At 39.8% G+C, this 21,425-nt stretch overlaps 2 protein-coding genes across 2 annotated transcripts in view; both read right to left on the bottom strand.

The window, feature by feature from the left end:
* Positions 1 to 1,193: 1,193 nt before the first annotated feature.
* LOC115570390 (membrane-bound transcription factor site-2 protease-like) lies at positions 1,194 to 15,407 on the bottom strand. Its single transcript, XM_030398940.1, has 11 exons — positions 15,089 to 15,407; positions 13,520 to 13,668; positions 12,902 to 13,040; positions 12,063 to 12,166; positions 11,012 to 11,139; positions 7,768 to 7,886; positions 7,166 to 7,346; positions 6,020 to 6,126; positions 4,588 to 4,786; positions 4,037 to 4,112; positions 1,194 to 3,035 (listed from the first exon to the last, which is right to left on the bottom strand). The coding sequence occupies exons 1-11, from the start codon at positions 15,161 to 15,163 to the stop codon at positions 2,813 to 2,815; spliced, it is 1,500 nt and encodes a 499-aa protein (XP_030254800.1). The 5' UTR covers positions 15,164 to 15,407; the 3' UTR covers positions 1,194 to 2,812.
* Positions 15,408 to 21,406: 5,999 nt separating this feature from the next.
* The window catches only part of LOC115570494 (membrane-bound transcription factor site-2 protease-like), a 7,785-nt gene continuing 7,766 nt past the window's right edge, over positions 21,407 to 21,425 (bottom strand). Inside the window, exon 7 of the mRNA XM_030399111.1 lies at positions 21,407 to 21,412. Coding sequence (XP_030254971.1) covers positions 21,407 to 21,412 — 6 coding nt within the window. The remainder of the gene's footprint in view (positions 21,413 to 21,425) is intronic.

The following is a 21,425-nucleotide window of genomic DNA, read 5'->3' as shown; positions in this document are numbered from 1 at the left end:
ATTCAGTCTTTATCTGCTCACCGTCATGCTGATGGAAAGTGAAGTTACGTATGTCCACGAAACATTTCAGGAGCTTTTACAGCACAAACAGCGTTGCAGACTTCTCCTGAATAATCGAAGTAGATGTGGAGTTCATTGTGCATAGTGTAAGTTTTTCAGAAGCCCCAAGATCCCAAATAGATTTTAAAATATGTTATTATTACCCTTTTCTAAGCAGAAATCTCTGGGTTTTTTTTGTTGGATAAGCTGAATGGATCCATTTTATGTTTTTTTTCAGTTGATTTTTACTTTGTTTTAAAACAAGTCCACATCTACTTCTGTTGTTTAGAACAATGCTGCAACATTGTTTCGCTGTGAAGCTCCAGAAATGTTTCTTGGACTACAAAACTTCCCTTAACTTTTCATCAGCGTGAGGGTCAGAGGATGACTGAATTTCAATTTTGGCCGAACTGTTCCTTTAACCTTTCTTTGCCGTTGTAATTTTACTACATACTTTCAATGTAAAGACTCACATATATGCAGAGATTAAATGAAAAATTAATGCAGACTTTTTCCATTATTATGGGGAACTTCTACATTAACATAACCTGTTTAATATTCAGTTATTATACATCAAAGTAATGCATTTCAAATAGATTATTCTGTCTCCTGAGATAAATCACACATCCAGTTATTTAATTTATTCACACCAGCTTAAGAGAAACTTTGCATTAAATGTGACCTTCTACACTGAATTAGATGCATTTTAAACATATAAAGTCACTTTTCTAGGGCTATTTAGAAACATTTGATATTTATTCTTGATTAAATCTTCTCCTTGAAAGACATATTTCATATCATTATGACAGAAATGCCATATTTTTTGACAAATACACTGAAAACTGGATCGTCTGTGTGAATCTTCTCTCTGTTTGCATGCTCGCCTGCTCAAGACGCCCTTTAAGGAACAAAGAATGTATTTTGTATTGAACTGAGTTGAGGTGTGACTGTTTGTGTAACAACATGTGTTACTGTTGATCTGCCCAGGATGTATTCTATGTCCTGGGATGGGTATGTGCAGCAAAGCTGTTCCAGAAAATCCCCACAGAGACCTTTTCAGTCGCTCCCGTTACTGTAGGTGAGGTCGTTTTCTGCTCCAGCGCCTCGACGATACTACAATGTGACGATTCAGTTAATGAGACAAGAACAAAGTGTTTTATTAAGAGCGCTTCAATTAAATTAGACCTTTATTCCACAGTTTTGACAAAAAAACCACAGACAGTGACAGGCCGAGAGAAATAAAAATTAAATTTACACTCTAAGAAAAGGTGAGAAAACTTTCATTTTCCCACTACAATACCCGGGTAGGAGAAAAGACACTTGACTTGACTGAATAATGTGCAGGACACACCGACCGAGGCAGTTCTCTTTAATACATTAATGTTAGGTAGTTTCGTTTATTTGCCAACATAGATGTGGAGTCCCAAGATTAAAATATTGCCATGCAATCGCTGATAAAATGAAGGCTTTTTTTTAGTCCAAAGATGGCTTGGATTCATTTTGTTCTCTCTGCAGCACAACAAAAGCCAAAACAGACACAGAAACCTGACCGTCGTTCCATCAAACCATCAAAACCCTTCAGAAACACAGAAGTATGGAGGACCGAATCTGCCAAAATCAAGAAACTATATATAAATAGTTATCAAGACACACGTTAAAATGCACCAAAAATAATACTAAAAATAAACGTAGGCATTAATTCTTTTTTTAAATTTGCTTTTCCATTTTATCTATTAATTTATTGATGATTTATTATTTTCTGGTGAGCCTGAATGTTGATCTATGAACTCTGATGTCGACTTTGAGTGACAGCCCCATTGTTCGCATAATGAAGCAGGAATGTAAAGGGAAAGTGAGGAAATTAATAAGCTTCAGGAAATAAATAAATAAATAAACAAAAGAGGGATAAGCCAAGAAAAAATAATTACAACCTGAACGATACTATAACTGGCCCGATTTTGGTCTAGCAACACATATATCAAGACAAACACTTTTGTTTTATGACTAATGCTGAAAAAGTCGCTCCGAGTAACCATTAATTATTAAATTCCGGGCAAAGTTTACTGTTACAGTGCGCTGATGGCATTTAGGACAATAAAGTTTATTGTTATTGTTATATCTTGCCTCCGTGACATTACAAGTGTTTAAAATCACTTTATAGGACTGAACGAAAAAAATTTTCTGAATATTTGCCGATATCAATAATTAAATGTTTTACTCGTACATGATGTATAAATACACAAACACAGTTCAAATGTATATATTTATAAATAAAATGGAAAATTTAATGTGATCTTTTGTCACATTTAACAAAATTAATACCTACATTTTATTTCAAAATTATTTCTTTGTGCATTTAATTTAATGTTTATTTACTGAGTCATTAATTCAGTTGTGTGTACTTTTGGTTTCGGCCGTCTCGGTCCTCCGTACATTACAGGTATTCAGATTTGTAAAGATTGTGCAGTCTTTGTAAACAGTCACGTGGGACAGTGCTTTACAGCAAGTGCATTCTTTGTTTATTGTGTATGTGCTTTTGTGTGTATGGTGGCAACAAGGTGGAAGTCAGTTGTGTATTTATTTCTTCCCTGTCGGTCCAGTAAAGCCTTAAAAAGCAGAGAAACATTCTGCTCCACAGTTTCCAGAAACAGGGCAGCACTTCTGGGTAATTTAGTTCTTTTTTTCCTGCATGTTCACAGTTTAGTGGTCCACGCGTGTCAGACACGACTCTCAGTCCACACGAGGATTTATTTCATTCAGCGTTTGTGAAAGGCTACCGCGCCGTGACCATCCACAGGCCCAGAGCCACGTTGGCTGCCAGCAGGGCGCTGCCCGCCAGCAGCAGGAAGAAACCAATCAGCTCACGCTTCTGTCGGTCCGTTACCACAGTGACCAGCGTGGCCTCCAGCAGGGCGTTCAGCATCCACTGACCGTCGAGAGCGAAGCACGGCACTGAGTTTACTACTGCCAACGCCCCGGAGAGGGACACCACATACCTGAGAGGCAGGAGGTTAAAGAGAATATTGATTACACACACACACACACACACACACACACACACACACACACACACACTTTACTGATCACCCATCGAGTTAGAGCTCATTCACACACATTTTCTGCTGAAAAAAAAACACATCAGGCAGATGTAGGCGATTGGTATCGATGAGTGAGTACAATCTGATTTCTTGTCTGTCAGGTTTCATACAGGATCAGGGTTTGATTGAATTAAAAGGGGACTGTTGGGCCTTGGTGGAGGTATGCACTCTACTCAGTGCTTATACATTAGTTGTATTAGGGCTGTCAGGATATCTGTTTCACTAAATGATCCATTTACAATATTATTGCGGTGTCGAATGACATCAACCTTTAACGATGACTGTTTTTTAACCTTGTCTACTGTGTGTTATGTTGCGTTCAGGGACTTTTTTCTGCATCAGTACTCTACAGTCTTTTTGCCTTGTGACTGAAAAAGAATCTAGTACCAGTTTTCAAATGTTACGTAGTATTGCCTTAAAGTCTAAAATACTGCCTTAGTAAAGCGTTTATCATTTGGACCAGCCGGTCACAAACTCTTGTGGGGCCGACCCAAACGCTTAATGACACTCTGACCCCGTCACTGATGCGGAGTAAGATGTGTGTTGACGTTTGTGTCAAAGTCGCCCTCCTGTTAGTATTGTGCCTCCTAGAATGACCTTTAACTGCACCACAGGATGCAGGTGAAGGTCAGTATAAAGCGTCAACACAACACCAGAAGACAAAACAGGTCAGACCAACGAATGAAAACACAAATTAACTACCTTGTTTCATCAGTTCTGATCACAAGTCGAGCGTAAATAGTGCTTCGTCAGCCGACACATACACAGTCTTACCCTAAATTGTAACATCGTTTGCTCAAATCCTTAATAAATGACTTTGACAGAAGAGCAGCGTTCACTTTTCATTCCTCGCTCCGTCATCTGATTACAACCGAAGTCCTTCAACCATGAAAGGATACTTGCAGAAGGTCTCCAAGAAGATGGGCAGATCCAGGTGGAGGAAACCAAGACGGGGCACGAAGTTGGTGAGACTCACTGGGAGAGAACCAAAAACACAGGAGGTGTCAGAGTCACACTGCAGGGATTCATCACAAACACTGTGTGGTTGTGCGGTTCATCATTATAGACAGATAACTGTCGAATCAGCAGCAGACACGACAACAAGCCTCTTCCTGCACATTTATCGTACGTCAATGAGGACTGGAGAGTCAGCTCGACGTCGACACTGTAAACAGTAATTATACGAGTAATTCCAGAGGAGAGCTGCTGCAACTCACTGAAATTATGTGCCAGTTTTTGCTTTAATATTTCCAAAAAAGAAATAATAAGAACATTATTTCTGACTTTATAGGAAAAATTAGGATTCTTTGACAATCATTCAAATCAAATTTACTTCGAAATGCCTGAAAACTTCTGCTTCAGTGAGAGTTTTCTTTCATTTAAAAATTTTTCAACAGCAATTAACACTAAACACCGATACGAACACAGAACCTCGACATCCCGTACGTACCAGAGTACTGAAGGTGAGGCGGATAACCCACAAACAGCATGTGTGTGTTGGGCGGGTGCGTGACGCGGATGAAGCGAGTCTGGTTCTCCAGAGACGGCGTGACGCAAACGCTGGGAGCGTTGGAGTGCGCGGCGCAGTCGGCTTCGCTGCGACACACTCGCGTCCCCGTCACCATCTTACGCACCGGCATACAGGCGTACTGCGGCCGCAGAGGGAAAAGAGAAGTCACAAACAGGAAGGAGTTTATAGTTTCAAACGTTGGCTGCCTTCTTTTTTGCTTTCTTGTCCATCCATCTCTTTGTTCCTTGACGGTTTGCGCTATCTTGTTTTCTTTTTCACGTCTTTATTCATGATAAACCACTTTTAATATCGCACTTCTTATTCTTGTGTCCATTTGTGACGTCGGTTATCTTGCTGGCTTGTCTTTTTCTACGACCCTGACCTGATCCCAAAGCCATAAAAACAAAGAAATCTATAAAATAATAATAAAATAAATGAGCAAATATAAAGGGAAAAAAATAAAATAAGAACAAAATAAATGTGGACCTTAAGAGAATTAAATTATATAAAAATAATAAATAAAATGTGAAAAGCAAGAGAGAAAAAATAAAACGACGTGGAATCACAGGAGTGCCTTAAAAAAGCCTATTAAATAATAGTGAGGAAATAAATAAGATAAATGAGCAAATATAAAGAAAAATAAAACAATAATAAATAATTAAACAAGAAATGTGGACATTTAAGAGAAATTATTAGAAGAAAGGGAATAGCAAGAGAGAAAAAATAAAGAGGGGGGAAAAATAACATTTAAAAAAAAAAGTAAATAAAATGATTTTCCAATGCAAAATATAAATAACCATGTTTTTAAAAATATATCAACAAACAGAAAACACTAAATGAATAAATGAAAAAAGAAAAATGCATTAAATTATTATTAATTATTTTTTTATTTGTCTTCATATTTCAGCATTTATCTAATTTAATTGTTTTCTTTTTTACTGTATATTTCCACATTAATGTTCTTATTCTTTCTACAAATGTATTATTTTTTTTAATGGCACTGCTATGCCTCCATAAAATTGACAATGATGAGCAAAACATGAGTAAATCGAGGAAAATCCAACAGAAAAAGAACTCGTTTAATTTCCTTCTTATATCTGGATGGGCTAATGTTTAATCTGTCCGTCTGGATTAAACTCATGAAGCTGCAAAAACAAAGCAGCTCAAAGTGAAAAAAATAATAATAAAAGGAAGTGAATGAAATAAAGGAAGAAGAAATATATAAATATGCTCGACGGTTGGAAAGAGTTAGAAAACTGCTCACATGCTGGAGCAATCATTAGAAGACCCATCCGACCTGTTACTGTGTCTGTGATTGTAATGGTGTGTGTGTGTCTCTGTGTGTGTATGTGTGTCTGTGCGTGTGTGTCACCTCTCTCTCTCTGCCGTTCCTGCCCTGTGGTTTCATGTAGGAGAAGCAGAGGTCTGTCAGGCTGTTGTTGCTGCAGCAGTCCATCGTTCCATCCAGACGCTTGAAAGCTTTGAAAGATAAAATAAAAAGGACACAGAGTCACCGGGTGATTAGATTTGCGTGTGTCAGGCTGGAACATAGAGTATCGCAAAAAAAAACAACTGGTGTCACGTCGGACACATGAAGATGGATGACGCTGAGGTTTAATGGTTTGACTCTCAGCTGGTGAATCTACTCGCACGATTAGACAAGGACAGCGTATCGGACGGTTTATGACATAACGGAGACGATCCTGCTGACTCCTCGTCCGTCACCAGGACCTCCGACTGTGGACTCACACAACTCGACTGTTTACATATTAATGTGCACAATAAATTAGTGTGCAGCAAATCCTGAGTGGTTAATGAAATGATATCAATTTAGTACTGGCTGTGGTGAAAATGCTTTACGTGGTGAGGTAATGGAGGGAAGATGAGAGATTCTGTCTTTAATTAAGTTCAGCAAAATATATAATTTCTACCACTCGGGGTCTCGGAAACATTCAGGATAATGCAGGCTCACAAATCAACAATATATAAAACAATGGTCTGCTTGTTTTAGACTTTTAAAAGCAGAAATTATACGTATTACACCTTTAAGATGAAATTAGGGCTGCATCCAAGCATTTTTTCTTAATCTTGAAAAGAAAACAGTTCAAATGTAGCGTTTTCCAGACTTCCCAGGGTAAAACATACGTACCTGATAATAATAATAATTAGTCCGATGTGCCACTGGAATAATTACAGAGCACATAGAAGCAACAGGCGCTCTGATTGGCCAGCTGTTGCTCTCGCCTCACACATCATTAACTCAGTTAACAGCTGGCCAATCACAGCCCCCGTTGCAGCTCTGTTGGTTTGACCTGACTTCATTTTGAGTTGGTAACCAATTAAATGTTGAAGCAGGACAGAGGGTAATTGATTTTGACAGTGAGTTTTTAATTAATTAATCAATGAAAAGTATCAATTTATGAGCCAATTATAACACAACTCAGCTCCAGACGCACACGGCTGAGTCTTCACTGAACTTGGAGAACAATCAGCTCGTGTCGTCGTAAAGCACCCTCACCTCGCCCGTGGGCCCAGCTGGGCTGCAGGCTGGACACGGGGACGCAGTAACCCGTCTGTGGGGTGTGAGAGAGGTGAGACAGGCAGCTGCTCCAGTCCTCCACCCCCCTGACGGGACAGTCCTCCAGCCCCGTCACGATGTCCCCGACTGACAGACCCCGCTGACCGTCGGCCGCTGAGCCCTGCGCCAGAGACAAAGATATTAAAGACAAAGATATTAAAGATAAATAATTGGTCTTGCATTAGTTTGGAAACTCCGGGTGGAGACGTAGATTAAGAAATACACTTTCCCACAACTACAGCCAATGAGTTCACACCAAACTACTTCAGCAACTGATCGTAGCTGATTTACTACAATGGTGACAAATCGGATAAATAAAGTTATTATTTATTGTGACATTGGACAAAATGCTGCAGTGACTTCCATAACGACTGACGGATTATTACATTTTGTTGCATGAAGGTCAATGTGAAAATAAAATGCTCCTCCACAAACACACATAAAGTTTGGATGAACAACAACAAAACAAACTCACATTCAGCTTATCTGAATAAATCACTTAGCACTGATTGTAATGATATTAATACACCTGCTGCACTGACCTGGACGACCTCGGTGACCAGCGCGCCGGCACCGGTGTAGTAAACAGGAAACAGCAGGATGGGCAGCAGGAAGAGGAAGGCCAGCGCTGCCACACACAGAACAAAGTTGTGCCACACTCCTACAGAGAGGAAACAGAAACATTATTTAGTTCTAAAATATTACATTTAACAAATTTGCGCTCATGATCTGAAATTAACTAAATGAACCTAAGAAAACACTCACTGTTCATTGAGTATTAAGCATTAATTATTAATGATCTAGTCTGTACAGCCTCAACAGATCAGCCAGTCTGCTAAACTTCTTAATGTATTCATTATTTATGAATGTATTTTCTGGCTTCTGAATCATTTCTGGCTCATCTTTGCATTTTTTCTCCCTACTTATTTATGTCTGGGTCGTCGTTTTACATTTCACATCATGTTTTCTTTCTACTGAGCACCGTAAAATCTGACAGCTACAGGTTCAGTTATTCAGGGTTCATACACATTTTTCAAGGTCAAATTCAAGCACTTTTCAAGCATTTTTAAAGGCTATTTTCAAGATTTTCCAGCACCTTATTGCTGGGGTGAAATACGTATCTACAGGAATATATATTCTCTTGATTTTTTTCTTCACTTTTTATCACAATTGTGTACAGTGTATTATGCTGTAAACATCTAAAATTATGTTTCATAATAGCAAAAACTTCAGAAATTAATTATCCAGTCTGATCCCAATTTTGTGAACGAATGTCAAGCACTTTCAAGCACTTAAACTAAAATCCAAGCACTTTTCTGACCTTGAAAACGCAACATTGAAATTCAAGCACTTTCAAGGATTTCAAGCACCCGTACGAACCCTGGTTATTTAATGGAGCCTAGGGGTGTCACAATACGGCGGTATTGATAATAACTATAATATTTAAAAACAAAACATTATCATCATGTAAATAATACTTCCCCACTTTGTCTTAGTAGGTGGAAGTTATGCAGATAAACGCTGGTCGCCATGAAACATAAATGTAGTTGTGCTTTTTTATGCTTTTTGTACTTTACTTATTCATTTATTATTTTTGATTTTGACAGTGTCAGTCCTCCATATAAACAAAGGCTTCAACCGTCACAAAAATAACTCTGAAAACTATAAAAAGCATGAACCTTTCCAACACGTCATGCTGAATCTACTGAAACAATCTTGTTTTCCACATGTCGTAGGAGCGTAGGATGTCGTGGCAGAGCAGAAACCACCGCCGACTAAAAATAACTCTCTATACCATCCGTCTCACAAAAACCACATGAGGAAAATGTCTCATTGCCTGATGAGGCCAAGGCACAACTTTAAAGTCCTATTTTTCCTGAAACTTAAAAAAAAAACAAAAAAAACAAGCACAGCCATCCGTCAAACGTGGCGACAGCAGCATCAAGAGACAGGAAATGTGAAAATGAATAGCTGAAGGTTCGAGGAAATTCTTTTCTCTTGGGAAAAAAAAATGTGACGTCTGAAAAAGTGTCGGCATCGCTGGTTACTACATCCACATTAAAGTGAAGAAAATGTCTCTAATTTTAGGCCGGGAGGGCGCGTATATTTCCCATTCGGACTTAATTCAGTAAACAAACTATTAAAAGTTGCGTCAGCTCCCTCTCCAGGAATAAATAATAAACATGTTATGTGAGAGAAACCTGCTGCGACCTCCGCTGTGGGGAGAGAGAGAGGCAGATAAATAAACACAGCATGATCTTATGTCACCTCCCCCCTGATGGGAACAGCGTCTCTCCCTCTCTCCCCCCCCCCGCGCTCACTCGCTCTCTCATCATAGCAGCTGATTGGACGTCTCAGTTCGCTGCCTGCCGTCGCCCACTCCCGTAATTTTCTTGTCACATTCAGAAGAGGAGGAATTCTTTTAACCTGGTCAAAAGATACTGTATATGTTTTTTTTGTTTCGTTTTTTACAGCAGCTCTTCGCTGCCCTCTAAAGGCTCCCAGGCGGAAGAACCAAGCAGTGTGTGTTCATGCTCTCTCACACTTTGACAGCTGATGAACACATTCGTACGTGTCGGGACTTTAGCCACCAAATCGTCCTGACATCCGCTCCCCTGTTTTTTGGAGGCTTAGCCCTGCATTTCCCTCCCTTCATGGCTGTTAACCATCTTCTCATCAACAGAAACATTAATAGATCAAAATTAGCGGCTTAATGAAGGTTTTTAAAACTGTTTTTTATAGCTTTAACTTTAGTCTCTCTTCAAACTCAACTCCTACTGAACGATGTCTCAGTGCTGCTTGAATAGAAAACTATTTCCGCGTCGATGTGAAAAAAAAAGGGGGGAAAATTAGCGTGTCCGCTCGGGTGTTGAGTTTCCATCACTCAGGATCGAAGCTGAAGCCGATAAAAAATAACTTCTGACTGCTGAGGAGTCATTTGACCCGGGAGTGAATGCCCATCGCACCTTTTCCCACTGAAGGCAAAGCCAGATGTTAGTTTTGGTTTTGGAGTGAAAGCTAGTCTGTGGTTAGCACAAAATTAGTATGGAGAGGTGGATATCTTCAACTGACTGAAAAAGCCGACCACTCAAAGTCATTAGCACCAGTAAAACTGACAAAAATCAGTAAAAACAACATCACACCAGCTTAAATGATCTTGATCTGATGTCTACGCAGCATGTTGGTTCTTGTCACGGTTCATTTTGTTACACTATTACACCAAACCCCAGCAAATAAACGCTAAATTTGCACCTGCTGTGATAATGTCACTTCCTCTGTAATTACTCAGAGAAAGAAATAATTTCCCTGTCTGGGATCATTAAAGTAATTCTATCTAAATAAACTGTCCCTTTTCTCTAACTGATCTTTGAGTTTACGTAATATTGTTTCTGCGCCATCTCATATCATGAAGCATTTTCTCTGCCGCCCTCTCGAACGCTTTCTAATCACAAAAAACTGCAACATTCTTCTCGCACAGACCGCACCGAAAAAAATAATCAGGCTTTAACTGGCTCCCTACGGTGGCTCGCAGGAGACATCAGTCACATTCATGCGTGAATAGCTGCCGGCTCCACCATCAATTCATTAAAATCTAATTTTCTTAATTGCAGAGTGAAATGATTTGATGTGGAGCAGCTGTCTGGCGTTCAGATATAAAAAGACCTCAGAGTGACCTTTACTGGCAAAACACAAACCCGGTATTTAACGAAAAACGCTTGAAATAACTGTGATTAATAGCGGTGATCACATTAGCAGGCAAAATAATCAGGATGATGATGATCTTACCGGCGCAGAAGATGCGGAGCTGCTGAGTGGGTGAAATGAGGTTGAGGTGTGTGGTGAAGAGGTCCACGAACGCCCCGGGATACACCACGAACACAAACATGCCGAAGCCGTTCACTCTCACCTGCTCCCTGCCAGGAGCAGAAAAACATGACGCGGTCAAAGAGGTCGGAGAAAGAGATATTAAAACCGCATTTTCACAGTCAGCGTCTTACTGTTGGGGTTCTACACGAACACGTCGTGTTTGGTTTGTATTTCACAACAGAGTGCTGCGGGAGGTCAAAGTCAATTAGTTTTTTTAATGGATTTTTTCAGTTGAGTGCCTGAAATAAGGTCTGAGGTCACCACAGGCTTAAGAGATTTACACATTTTGTTCTGCAACATGAATGTCATTAAATTTCCCACAATTCAATGATTAAGCACTGACATGTCTTAAAAAATGCAGTAGCTAACAAGTGTCTACATGAGATGTCGCTACACCGCTCTATGAAGTGTCTTTTCACTGTGCTCTTCTTATAGGTTTGTAGCTAATTTTACAGATATATTATAAACTGTGTGTACTGTTTAAATCCCCCCAACTAAAGATTACCCTCATTGTGGATTAATTAATCATTTCCACCATTAATCAATCCCTTGTTTGGTCTATAAAGTGTCCGAAAATTTTGAAAAATGTCATTAAAGAAGCTGTGAGTCAGAGAAGTTTGACTCTTTTTCTTTTAAAAATACTCTATACACTGCACTCTTCTCACTGGTTTGTAGTGTGTAGTGTAGGTAATGTTCTTAGAGATATTAGAAGCCACCTTATTGGTCGGATACAGCCACTCAAACTCAGATAAAACACCTGTTGTAAGAACAAACAGGAGGAGCGAGATGAGGTGGAAACTTGTCGCAGAAAACCATCACACCCTTTACGCTCCTTGTGCATTTACATGAGCTCACATCGGTCACCTCCCACTTTTTCTCCTGTCTGATCAGCCATTGGCTGCTCTTCGCTCTGCCGGTTGTCATGGTAACAGATGTGTGTTATGGCAACCTGCGTTTTTTTTTGTCTCACCTCAATGCTGCCACGGCGTGGCCCAGCTCATGTATAACTCCGCTGAGCAGCAGGGCGCTGAAGAAGTAGACCAGCTGACTGGTGGGCAGATTGACACCAGGGACCTGAAGACAGAAAAAAGAAGAGCAACCACTCAAACAGCAACACAACCGGGTGTCATATCAACTTGTTTATCCTTTTTATTTTAAACCCTTTTTAGGTGGAACTGTCGTTAAACTGTGGTGTAATAAATCTGTGCCTCACAGCCAAACCTCCTCCCTGCTCTTTTTTTTTTTTTGGTTTCCTCCCTCGTGTTGATTGCTTCATGTTCTGCTGAGGCGGTGCTTTTTTCTGTGTGGTCCGTTTGCTGCGTGATGCATTTTGTGGCGCTCCAGGCTGAATACGCAGTTATAAATGGCCCCCTAATAGCTTCCAATGAATCACCTGCAGTGGTCCGCCGGGGAGAGCGCTCACATTAATGCACGGCGATCTGACACCTCAATGAATAAAAAAGGGACGGGAGAAAAATGCTAAATAAGAGCCCTTCTCGTAATGAGAGGACGTTTGTTGACCCTCATTTGAATAACACAGGCTCTGTATGAACTTTCAAGGACGTTTATGCTCCCAACTCGATTTAATCTCCGACCCTGTGTAACAACAAGATACAAAGTACTTTAAATCGATTTAAGGGATTATTTAAGTGAATACTTGATTTATCTCACCTCAGGAGTCTGAAACACATTTTAATGTTGTCAAGGACACTGAAACTTGGAGAAAAATCATCCTGAATCTGCGTAATTCCCCCCCTGGTGTGAATTTCTTATACAAGCTCACAGATGTCCGGTTCGGTGTGTACGTACCACCACCTGCAGGGTCTGCTGACCTCCCATCCGAGGGTTGTCTGTGGTCATCTGCGCGAGCGTCTGCTGCAGCGTCTTGACAAGCAGCACCACAGATCCCAGCATGGCAACTATACCGAACACCAGACCACTGTTGAACCTGGGAGAGAACGTGTCGATACCACAGAGAAATCATTTTCAAGCGGAGCAATTCGGCCGTGCTTTGTGATGAAATACGGCACAGTGCGACAGCCTAACTGTGGTTAAAGGATAAATCAAGACTTTGGGCGACTCGCCCACTTGTCCATTAAGTAATGAGAACAGACCCACAAAAAAAATCCTCACTTCAGCAAACATTACGTTGAGTGATGGCGGAACGCTGACAATTTGTCATAGTTCAGGAAATTAACGTTTGAGCAGCTCTACAGTTAATCGCGAAGTGATATTTCAACAAGTGTAATTTTAACTGCGAAAGTCTCTTTTACAACTGGGAACCAATCAAATGATGTCAGTAAAAGTACTTTTGGCATTGATACTGGTTCTGAATATATATAGAGAGCAGGAACATGAACGGCTGACTGAGGAAAGTACAGAGATGCAGGAACAGAATAAGTTGTTGAAGATAACATTAGTCCTCACCACAGGTAGAGGGCTCGGGGGTTGATGCGGGCGCAGTATGCAAACAGTCGGTTGAACATGGTGGTCTGCCACCTCAAGTGGAAAGGTGACAACATTAGCCCTCGACTCGCCAGCCATGACTCGTAGCTGATCCGATGTGTCACTGATGTCTGTGGGAGACAATCAAAGAGTATAGACAGGTAACGTACTGTGTTTTTAATGCTGATAATACCGATACTCATATTTGTGGGTATAAAATAGCGAGAATATTCATTCTATTCACACATTTTTGCTCAGAACACATTAAATCTGGTTGTTAAAGGACAGTGACCAAGACGTTGGCCTGGGAGATGAAACGATAGCGATATGTATCGGTGATAGAAATGTCATTGATAGGAAAAACAAACTAGCCCGTCATATTCCTTGATAATGGAGCCAGCTCGGAGTGACACGCAAACAGCCAATCACTTAACAGGTGTGTAGCTCATTTGCACCATCACGATGTGGCTGACCACAACAGAAGTGCATGTCATGGGTAGAGCGAACACGCCTATGAGACCAGAGACACTGCAGCTGGGACTGCCAACTGTCATACATGACCAAACACTAATCTGTAGACCAACAGGTTGTTGCCCATTACACAATATACACTTAATTGTGCACACCTGTCTGAGTTAGGGCCTTTCTGTGCAGAGTTTGCATGTTCTCCCCTGGTACTCCGACTTACTCCCACAATCCAAAGACATGCAAAAACGTTAGGTTAATCGGTTACTTTAAATTGTCCATAGGTGTGAATGTGAGCGTGAATGGTTGTTTGTCTCTATATGTCAGCCCTGTGATGAACTAGCGACTTATCCAGGGTGTCGCCCAATGTCCGCTAGGATCAGCTGCAGCCCCCTGTGACCCTGAAAATAATTATCGGTTTTAGATAATAGATGGATGCGTAGATTTATACTATAGTCTTTAAAATGTTCTCAATGGATGGGTGGGGGCCTGACCTCAGTATTTCTAAAATTCTGGCAACAACCCTGTTTTGGAAGCTAACCAGGCTAATGTTTAATACATAAATTACTGTGGTACAGTTTTTATGGGAACTTAGTGTTGATCTTTCACTAGTGATATTTAGTTTCTTCCACTTATTTTGCATGGAAAGAAAATGTCACCAATTGGACAGTTCAGCTAGGCTAATTATAGTATTTTTTTTAATCCAATATATTTATTGTTTATTCCAACAAGTCTTTGTCTTATTACTTATCCGATACTGTTGCACAGATTCACACCTGCTACTCAGGTCAGGAGATGTCTTAAGCTAGCTACACAGTTCAACACGTCCTGTGGTGTTAAACTGTGTAGCTAGTTGTAGTTTTGTGACTGTCATGGATCACCAACACCGTTAAATTGTGAACCACAACAACTGCAGGAACAAAGGGAGAGTATCTGCCTCCATCAACACGTCGTGATGTTGTTATGGTACCCTGAGCTAGCTGCTAGCTAACATGACGGTCTTTCTACGTCTGCTAACGTTCATTCATCCCCGCATGTGAGCCGATATCTGACTAAACACCAAGTGAAAGGAGTATATATATTCACCCTGAGCAGTGTGTCGGCGAGATAGACAGCACACCAGGCTGCCATCACACACACCAGGAGAGGCACAGGGATCATGGTGCTGCATCAACAGACCCTCCGGGGACAGAATGAAGCTAAGTGCGCCGCCTCCATCACTCCGTCCGCCCGCTGTTTATCACGCAGCTAGCCGCAGGTGTAACACATGAGCAACACTATAAAAATCAAAATGTTATTTATAAAATATGAATTGGTAACGGGTTTGTTTCAGAGATGCTGTGTGTGAAACGAATCGTCAGCACTGTGCGACACACTTCCGGGTTGCTCTTCTTCGTCGTCTTTATTGAAGGTCAGCCGAACGGAGCACTTCCGCCGCCTCGTGTTCAACTTGAGAACTTAATTCCTTTGGCTGGCTTAAATTTTTTTTTAAATTTAAAATAATCCTTTTTAATTCATTTACCCAAGCAGTTAGATAAAATACAGGACATGTTATTCACCACTCTCCATACATTTATTTAATTTTCAATTAGCTTTATTAGCAAAAGTACGACATTTACATGTTCAAAGTGAGTGAAAAAACAATAACAGACAAAAAGTACATTTCTGAAATACGTTAAAATGAAAAATGAAAATAGATATTGCCAAATATATGCGTTAAATTAAAAAAAATGTATGTTGACAAATATAAGTGTATAAAAGAAAAACACAAAAATATACATAATCAAAAGAAATGTGGTTTAATTCTTGAAAATATGTGAGGGCTACACACCAGAACAATTTGCATTAATGCTTTCCCATTTAATAAATACAAATTCTAATTGTCACATTTATTTTATTAATCAGGCATATTCTGCTGCACCAGAGCTGTCAAGTATGCTGCGTTCAAGTGCTATACGAAATGTGATAACTATGACTTGAAGGCTGAAGCATTCAAAGATATGGAAAAGTTCTTCTTCTTCTGCAATATTATGTACATGATGCATTTGATATAAAGCATGTACATCAAAGTGCAATCCCAATATAAAATACAAGAAGGCTAAGTTGGTTTACATGCCTTTGTGGGGAGATAAATCTCTGGGGTGTGCATTTAAAATGTCAAGTTTGGTAAATTAAGTTATATTACGCTGCATTTAAGTGGCCCTGTGAAGCTGTGAAGACAATGCTCGAAGAATATCTACAAGAAGAAAATGCTAAAATGAAAAGAAGAATCTGAGACACAAAGTGTGAGTGAAATAGTTGAAATATAGGAATCAAATGTTTGAAATAAGAAAGAAAGAAATCTTTGCAACAGGACCTCCAAAGAGAACATTAAAGCAGCACCAGCCCCGTAAATGGAGCACTGAAAAATCGATTACGGCTCGCGGAGCTGCTTTAGATGAGCTGCGGCAATAAAAAAATGAAAGTGTGAGTCTGGATATTGGATTTCCTCCTACCCAAAAGGTCAGGAAAGTAAATGGACACCAATAAATGTCGATGGCCTGACTCAGACGCAACAAGGAAACAAGCTCCTGGTCTGACTCATTAAGCCATAAATGTGACCGAGGGAACATTAAACTACTTGTGGTGGAAGGAAGCCTTGTTTGAGGATGCTTCTCACGTCGATATCTCCACAATGCAGAGCCTCCAGCCTCTCAGTATAAATGTTTTGTTTCAGTTATGTGAAGTGAGTCTCACTAAAAGTTACAGACACCAAAACCAAGTTACTCATTGTCAGTCAATCAAGAAAATGCTCACAACAAAAGTGAAACATGTGTGTCTGTTCTCTGGTGCTGTGACAACATGAGCAGCTTGACAGCAGACAATCAGGACAGATGCTCTGATCTACATACGGCCGTCATTTTCCCCTTTTCCTGCCAACCGGAAAGCTGCTTCTGAACGAGAGGGATGAAGTGTTAGACGGTGAAAAGTGTCGTCTGAACGCTCATCGCACAGCAGAAGGAAGGCCCGTCAGTCAGCCGGCTACATTTACTTCTTTTCTGACTCTTCTTAATTCTAGAGATATCTGAAAAGGAAAACTTAAAGACACAGATTGTCCGAAGAAACCGGTTAAAATGTCCTTGTTGAGGTGAAGTCTATGGAGAAAATGAAAAGATAGAAAGAAATGGGGACAACAAATGTCTAAAAAAATGAGAATAAATCCATATAAAATGGAAATAAAAATGAATTTTCAATTAAACATAGGGATGAAACCAGTAGAGAAAAAAATATATACATACAAATTTCCTTAGGTGGAGTGCACTTATTGTATAAATACTAAGATTATTTTTCCTTAAGGTTTTTCTGTTATTAAATTATTGATTTTGATTCTCTCTCTTCTATTCGGGGAGCCACCTGACTTTTTATTGAACCGTACCAACTTGGATCGAGGGGAGGTCTCCATCCAGTGTGAGTTTCAATGGATTTAATGCTTATTTTGGGGTTGATGTTGCAGTTTTATTATTTATACATTGTAAAGTTTGATTTTATAGAACCTTCTGATCATTCTTTTGTTGTTTTGTTTGTTTTTTTTGCTTATTTCAGGTCTGTTTTGTCCGATTCTGCCGTGGTCACCATCCCATGCATTCACTAGAATCCTTACATCCCCCTCGAAGTCTCTTTCTGTTTGTACCCAGGCATCATGTACAACGTACAGCCTACACGTGTGCTTTATTATACTTTGTCCTCATCCTTCCTTATAGGTTAACTGCCAGTTCACATCTGTGCATCATGAGGAAGTGCACATGAAAACATCTCCCACACACCTGCCTTTAGATTTCAACGCAGCCTCGCCTTCACATCTATGAAGTTTGGCCTCTTCTTACTGCAAAACATCAGCGTGATGTTCATCCTACATCATGCTGTTAACACATTCGGTGATGAAGGTGTTTATCAGTAATAGGTAAAGGGCTGCCCTTGCTAACAGGTGAGGCCAGTGTGTGCCTGTGGGTTGTATTTGCATAGTCCGAAATATAAAACAAGCCCCGCAGTTTGTGTCTGTTCATTTTACTACCTGCACCCAAAGTAAAATTAGCTTCACAGGTGGGACTGGGTGCTGTATGCAGCTGAGGCGGACGACTCCATGTGAGGGAAAGGTGAGTTTAAACACATAAAAACACACCTATAGAGAGAAACATTCACACACACACAGAGAGAGGCTGAAAACTCATTCTACTGCTCTAATGATGGGTCGGATTCCGCCATGGGAGGAGTTTTCTGTGTCTCCGAGCCAATCAGGACGAGCGGAAACAGGTCAGGTAGCCGAAGAGGACCTCAGAGAGAGCGCAGGCAGGGCAGAGCAGCCACGCACGGCAGGAGGTAAGACAGCACACACACATTTATGCACACACACACACATGCACACACACCTTTAACTCTCTGAGATCACACTTCCCCTCAGGGCCTGTGGATGTGCATCAGCGTATAAATGTAGATATACCAGCCTAACGACTGTGTGTGTGTGTGTGTGTGTGTGTGTGTGAGTGGGTGTGTGTGAGTTTGAGTGAGTGTCAGAGCAGAAATAGGCCAGAGCCATTTAGTCACTAAGATTAGAAGGAGTGTTTTGAGGACTCAAGTGTCAGAGTTTGATGAAGATGCACCAAAAGTGACCTTATTTGGCGTTCTAAACATCTGTGAATGTCATATACGCAGGCAGGCTTCAGCCGGAGTGAGTCATGCTTAAATGTTCAACTTTTTGAATGAAGTTTGGTCTTGCAGGTAAACTATTTCCTTTGCTGCAACATTTCATTATTATTATAGACGAAAAACCTTAATCATGTGTTGAAATTCAGGCGCATACTTATTATTATAAAACATTTGTGGATATCATACATGCAGACAGTTTTATGCTTAAATGTTCATTTTTTGAATGAAGTTTGGTCTTGCGGGTAAATCATTAACTTCCTGGAACATCTTGCTTTAATTACAGCTGACAAATCTTAAAATATGTTTAAATAAGGGACTGTACTTATCATTACAAACACTTGTAATTATCATATATTTAGGTAGTTTACAGCATGAGAGTGTGCAGAGTGTTTCATGCTTAAATGTTCCATTTTTTGAATGAAGTTTGGTGCTGCAGGTAAATCATTTTTCCTAACATTTTACTGTAATTTTAACCTAAAAACCTTTATAAAGATGTTGAAATCAGGGAACATACTCATAACTGTAAATATTTGTGAATATCATCAGAGCAGATAGTTTTGTGTTTGAGTAGGTCACTCTTAAATGCTCAATTTTCTGAATGAGGTTTGGTATTGCACGTGGGTTATTTTCATAACTGGAGCATTTTACTGTTGTTTTAGCCTAAAAACCTTAAAGCCATGTTTTAAATAAGGGACCACACTTTTCATTATAAACATATGTGGATATAATATAAGCAGACCGTTTTGAGCTGGACTTCTTCTTGCTTAAATATTCAGAATTTTGAATGAAGTTTGGTGCCAAGTAAATAATTTCACTTACTTGAAGATTTTACTGTAATTATCGCAGAAAAATGTGATAATAAACTTGTCATCATGGACATTTGTCAATATTATATATGTGGACACTTTGGCGTTACATGCTTAAACGTTGCATTTTTGAATGAGGTTTGGTCTTGCAGTTATATTATTTCAGCCATCAGAACATTTTGCCGTATTTCTAGTGTAAAAGATGTCTAAATTAAAGAGATGTGAGTCCTCGGTGCTGCTGTTTGACAATGTTTTGGTCCGTCACTGTGTGTGTGTCCATGTGCTTCTATAAGAGTGTGTGTGAGAGTGTGTGTGGATAGAAAGCAGGTCCCTTCTGTGTATCACTCTTCTATTTATAGTGAGAACAAATCCCAGATATGAAAGGAATCCTTCTACCACTTACGAGGCGCGACAGAGAGAAAGAAAGAGGGCGGAGAGAAGAGTAGAAAGAGAAAGAAAAGAAAAGAGATGGACAGTCGTGAGGAAAACAATTGTGTGTGAGAGATGGATAGAAGGTTTAAGTGAACCAAAAAGAGACGTTGAATTGTGTTAAAACGAGGCATTAGGCGGTAACAGAAGCGTGTCATCAACAGGTACGTTACGTCTGATATATGTTTGCATAGGGTGTGTTTTTTAATAGCAGGTATCTTGAAGCATTACTGTAGTTTTAGTCCTCTTTGTACAAAAGTAACTTTTATTCTTACAGTTGGCTGGAAATGTTGTTCTTCTCTTCTTATATCTCTTGTTCAGTACTTCTATCTGTCCTTCTCTTGTCTGTGGCACTCAGTCCCAACACTCACTGGTTCCTGAAGAGTAAATCTTTAAAGTTAAAGTTTATTGGTTTCTGAGAGTAAGTTGAGAAGAATTTGGCACCACTCTGTATGTCTTCATGCTAACTGTGAGGCAAAGCTAGGACATTATTAGCTTAGCATAGCACAAACTGGCGATGCTTGGCGTCCAGGATATAAACTTGTTTTCAGACTAAACTAAGGGACATAAAACATGTTAAATAGTGATGTTAGGGCTTCAAGGTTGGTTCAATTGTGTTACCTTTGGACAGAGCCAGGCTAGCTGTTTCCCTCTGCTCCACTGTTTATGCTATGCTAAGCTAAGCTAATTGTCTGCTAGCTGTATCGTCATACTTAACATATGAGAGTCATATCTTTGCAAGACAGAAAAAATATTTAACTGTTCCTTTTGAAATAAGTCACAAATGTATATTTTTCAGGTTATAAGGCCTTGGCTACACAATTACCCTTGTTAGCTACTCTGAGAAGCTATGCTGAAAATAGATGCTAACGTGTGAACATGCTAATGTTTAGCAGAATATATTAACATTTTTACCATCATTGTTTAGCCTGTTAGCATGCTAACATGCACATGTTAGCAATAACACCAAATAGTAGGCTACAGCTGAGGCTAAGTGTTTTTAGTTTACCAAAACAAATCGAAACATTAACCGAATAGTTGTGCTGGATAAAAAAGTTAAAGCTAGCATTGTTGTTGTTTTAGCTAACTTCTTGTCCTGATTGGATAAAGCGGGCTCTTAAACATGTATTTTAATAAAAATATATCTCTTGCAGAAGCTTTAAGTCACTCCGAACCAAAAATATCAACCTCATGGTGGCGCCAGAGAAAAGATCAAAGTCAGTGTTTCATCCTCTGAGCACCATCTGTGTAAAAACTAAATTTAAAGGCAATCCCTCCAACAGATTATGAGATATTCTGAGCTGACAGCTGCCTATTTGTTTTTTTTTTAGATTCATGCTACTGTACATGCAGTTGCGGCTCTCTAAACATCCCTCTATCAGACGTACAGTAATGATTAACACACACACACACACACACACACACTAACACACACACACACAGGGCCATAACCACAGGTACAATAATTCCGCATACTTTAAATAATTCAAATCTTGAAACATTGA

The sequence above is a fragment of the Sparus aurata genome, chromosome 19, assembly GCF_900880675.1.
Source record: "Sparus aurata chromosome 19, fSpaAur1.1, whole genome shotgun sequence".
NCBI lineage: Eukaryota > Metazoa > Chordata > Actinopteri > Spariformes > Sparidae > Sparus > Sparus aurata.
Note: the sequence above shows the minus strand (reverse complement) of the source record. Positions and strands in the feature narration are given on the sequence as shown.

Coding starts and splice junctions, on each gene's coding strand:
- LOC115570390 (XM_030398940.1), bottom strand. CDS start 15,163: ATGATCCCTGTGCCTCTCCTGGTGTGTGTGATGGCAGCCTGGTGTGCT. Junction 13,669..15,088: donor TCGCCGACACACTGCTCAGG/GTGAATATATAT, acceptor TGTCTCCCACAG/ACATCAGTGACACATCGGAT. Junction 7,887..11,011: donor GCTCCGCATCTTCTGCGCCG/GTAAGATCATCA, acceptor TCCTCTCTGTAG/GAGTGTGGCACAACTTTGTT.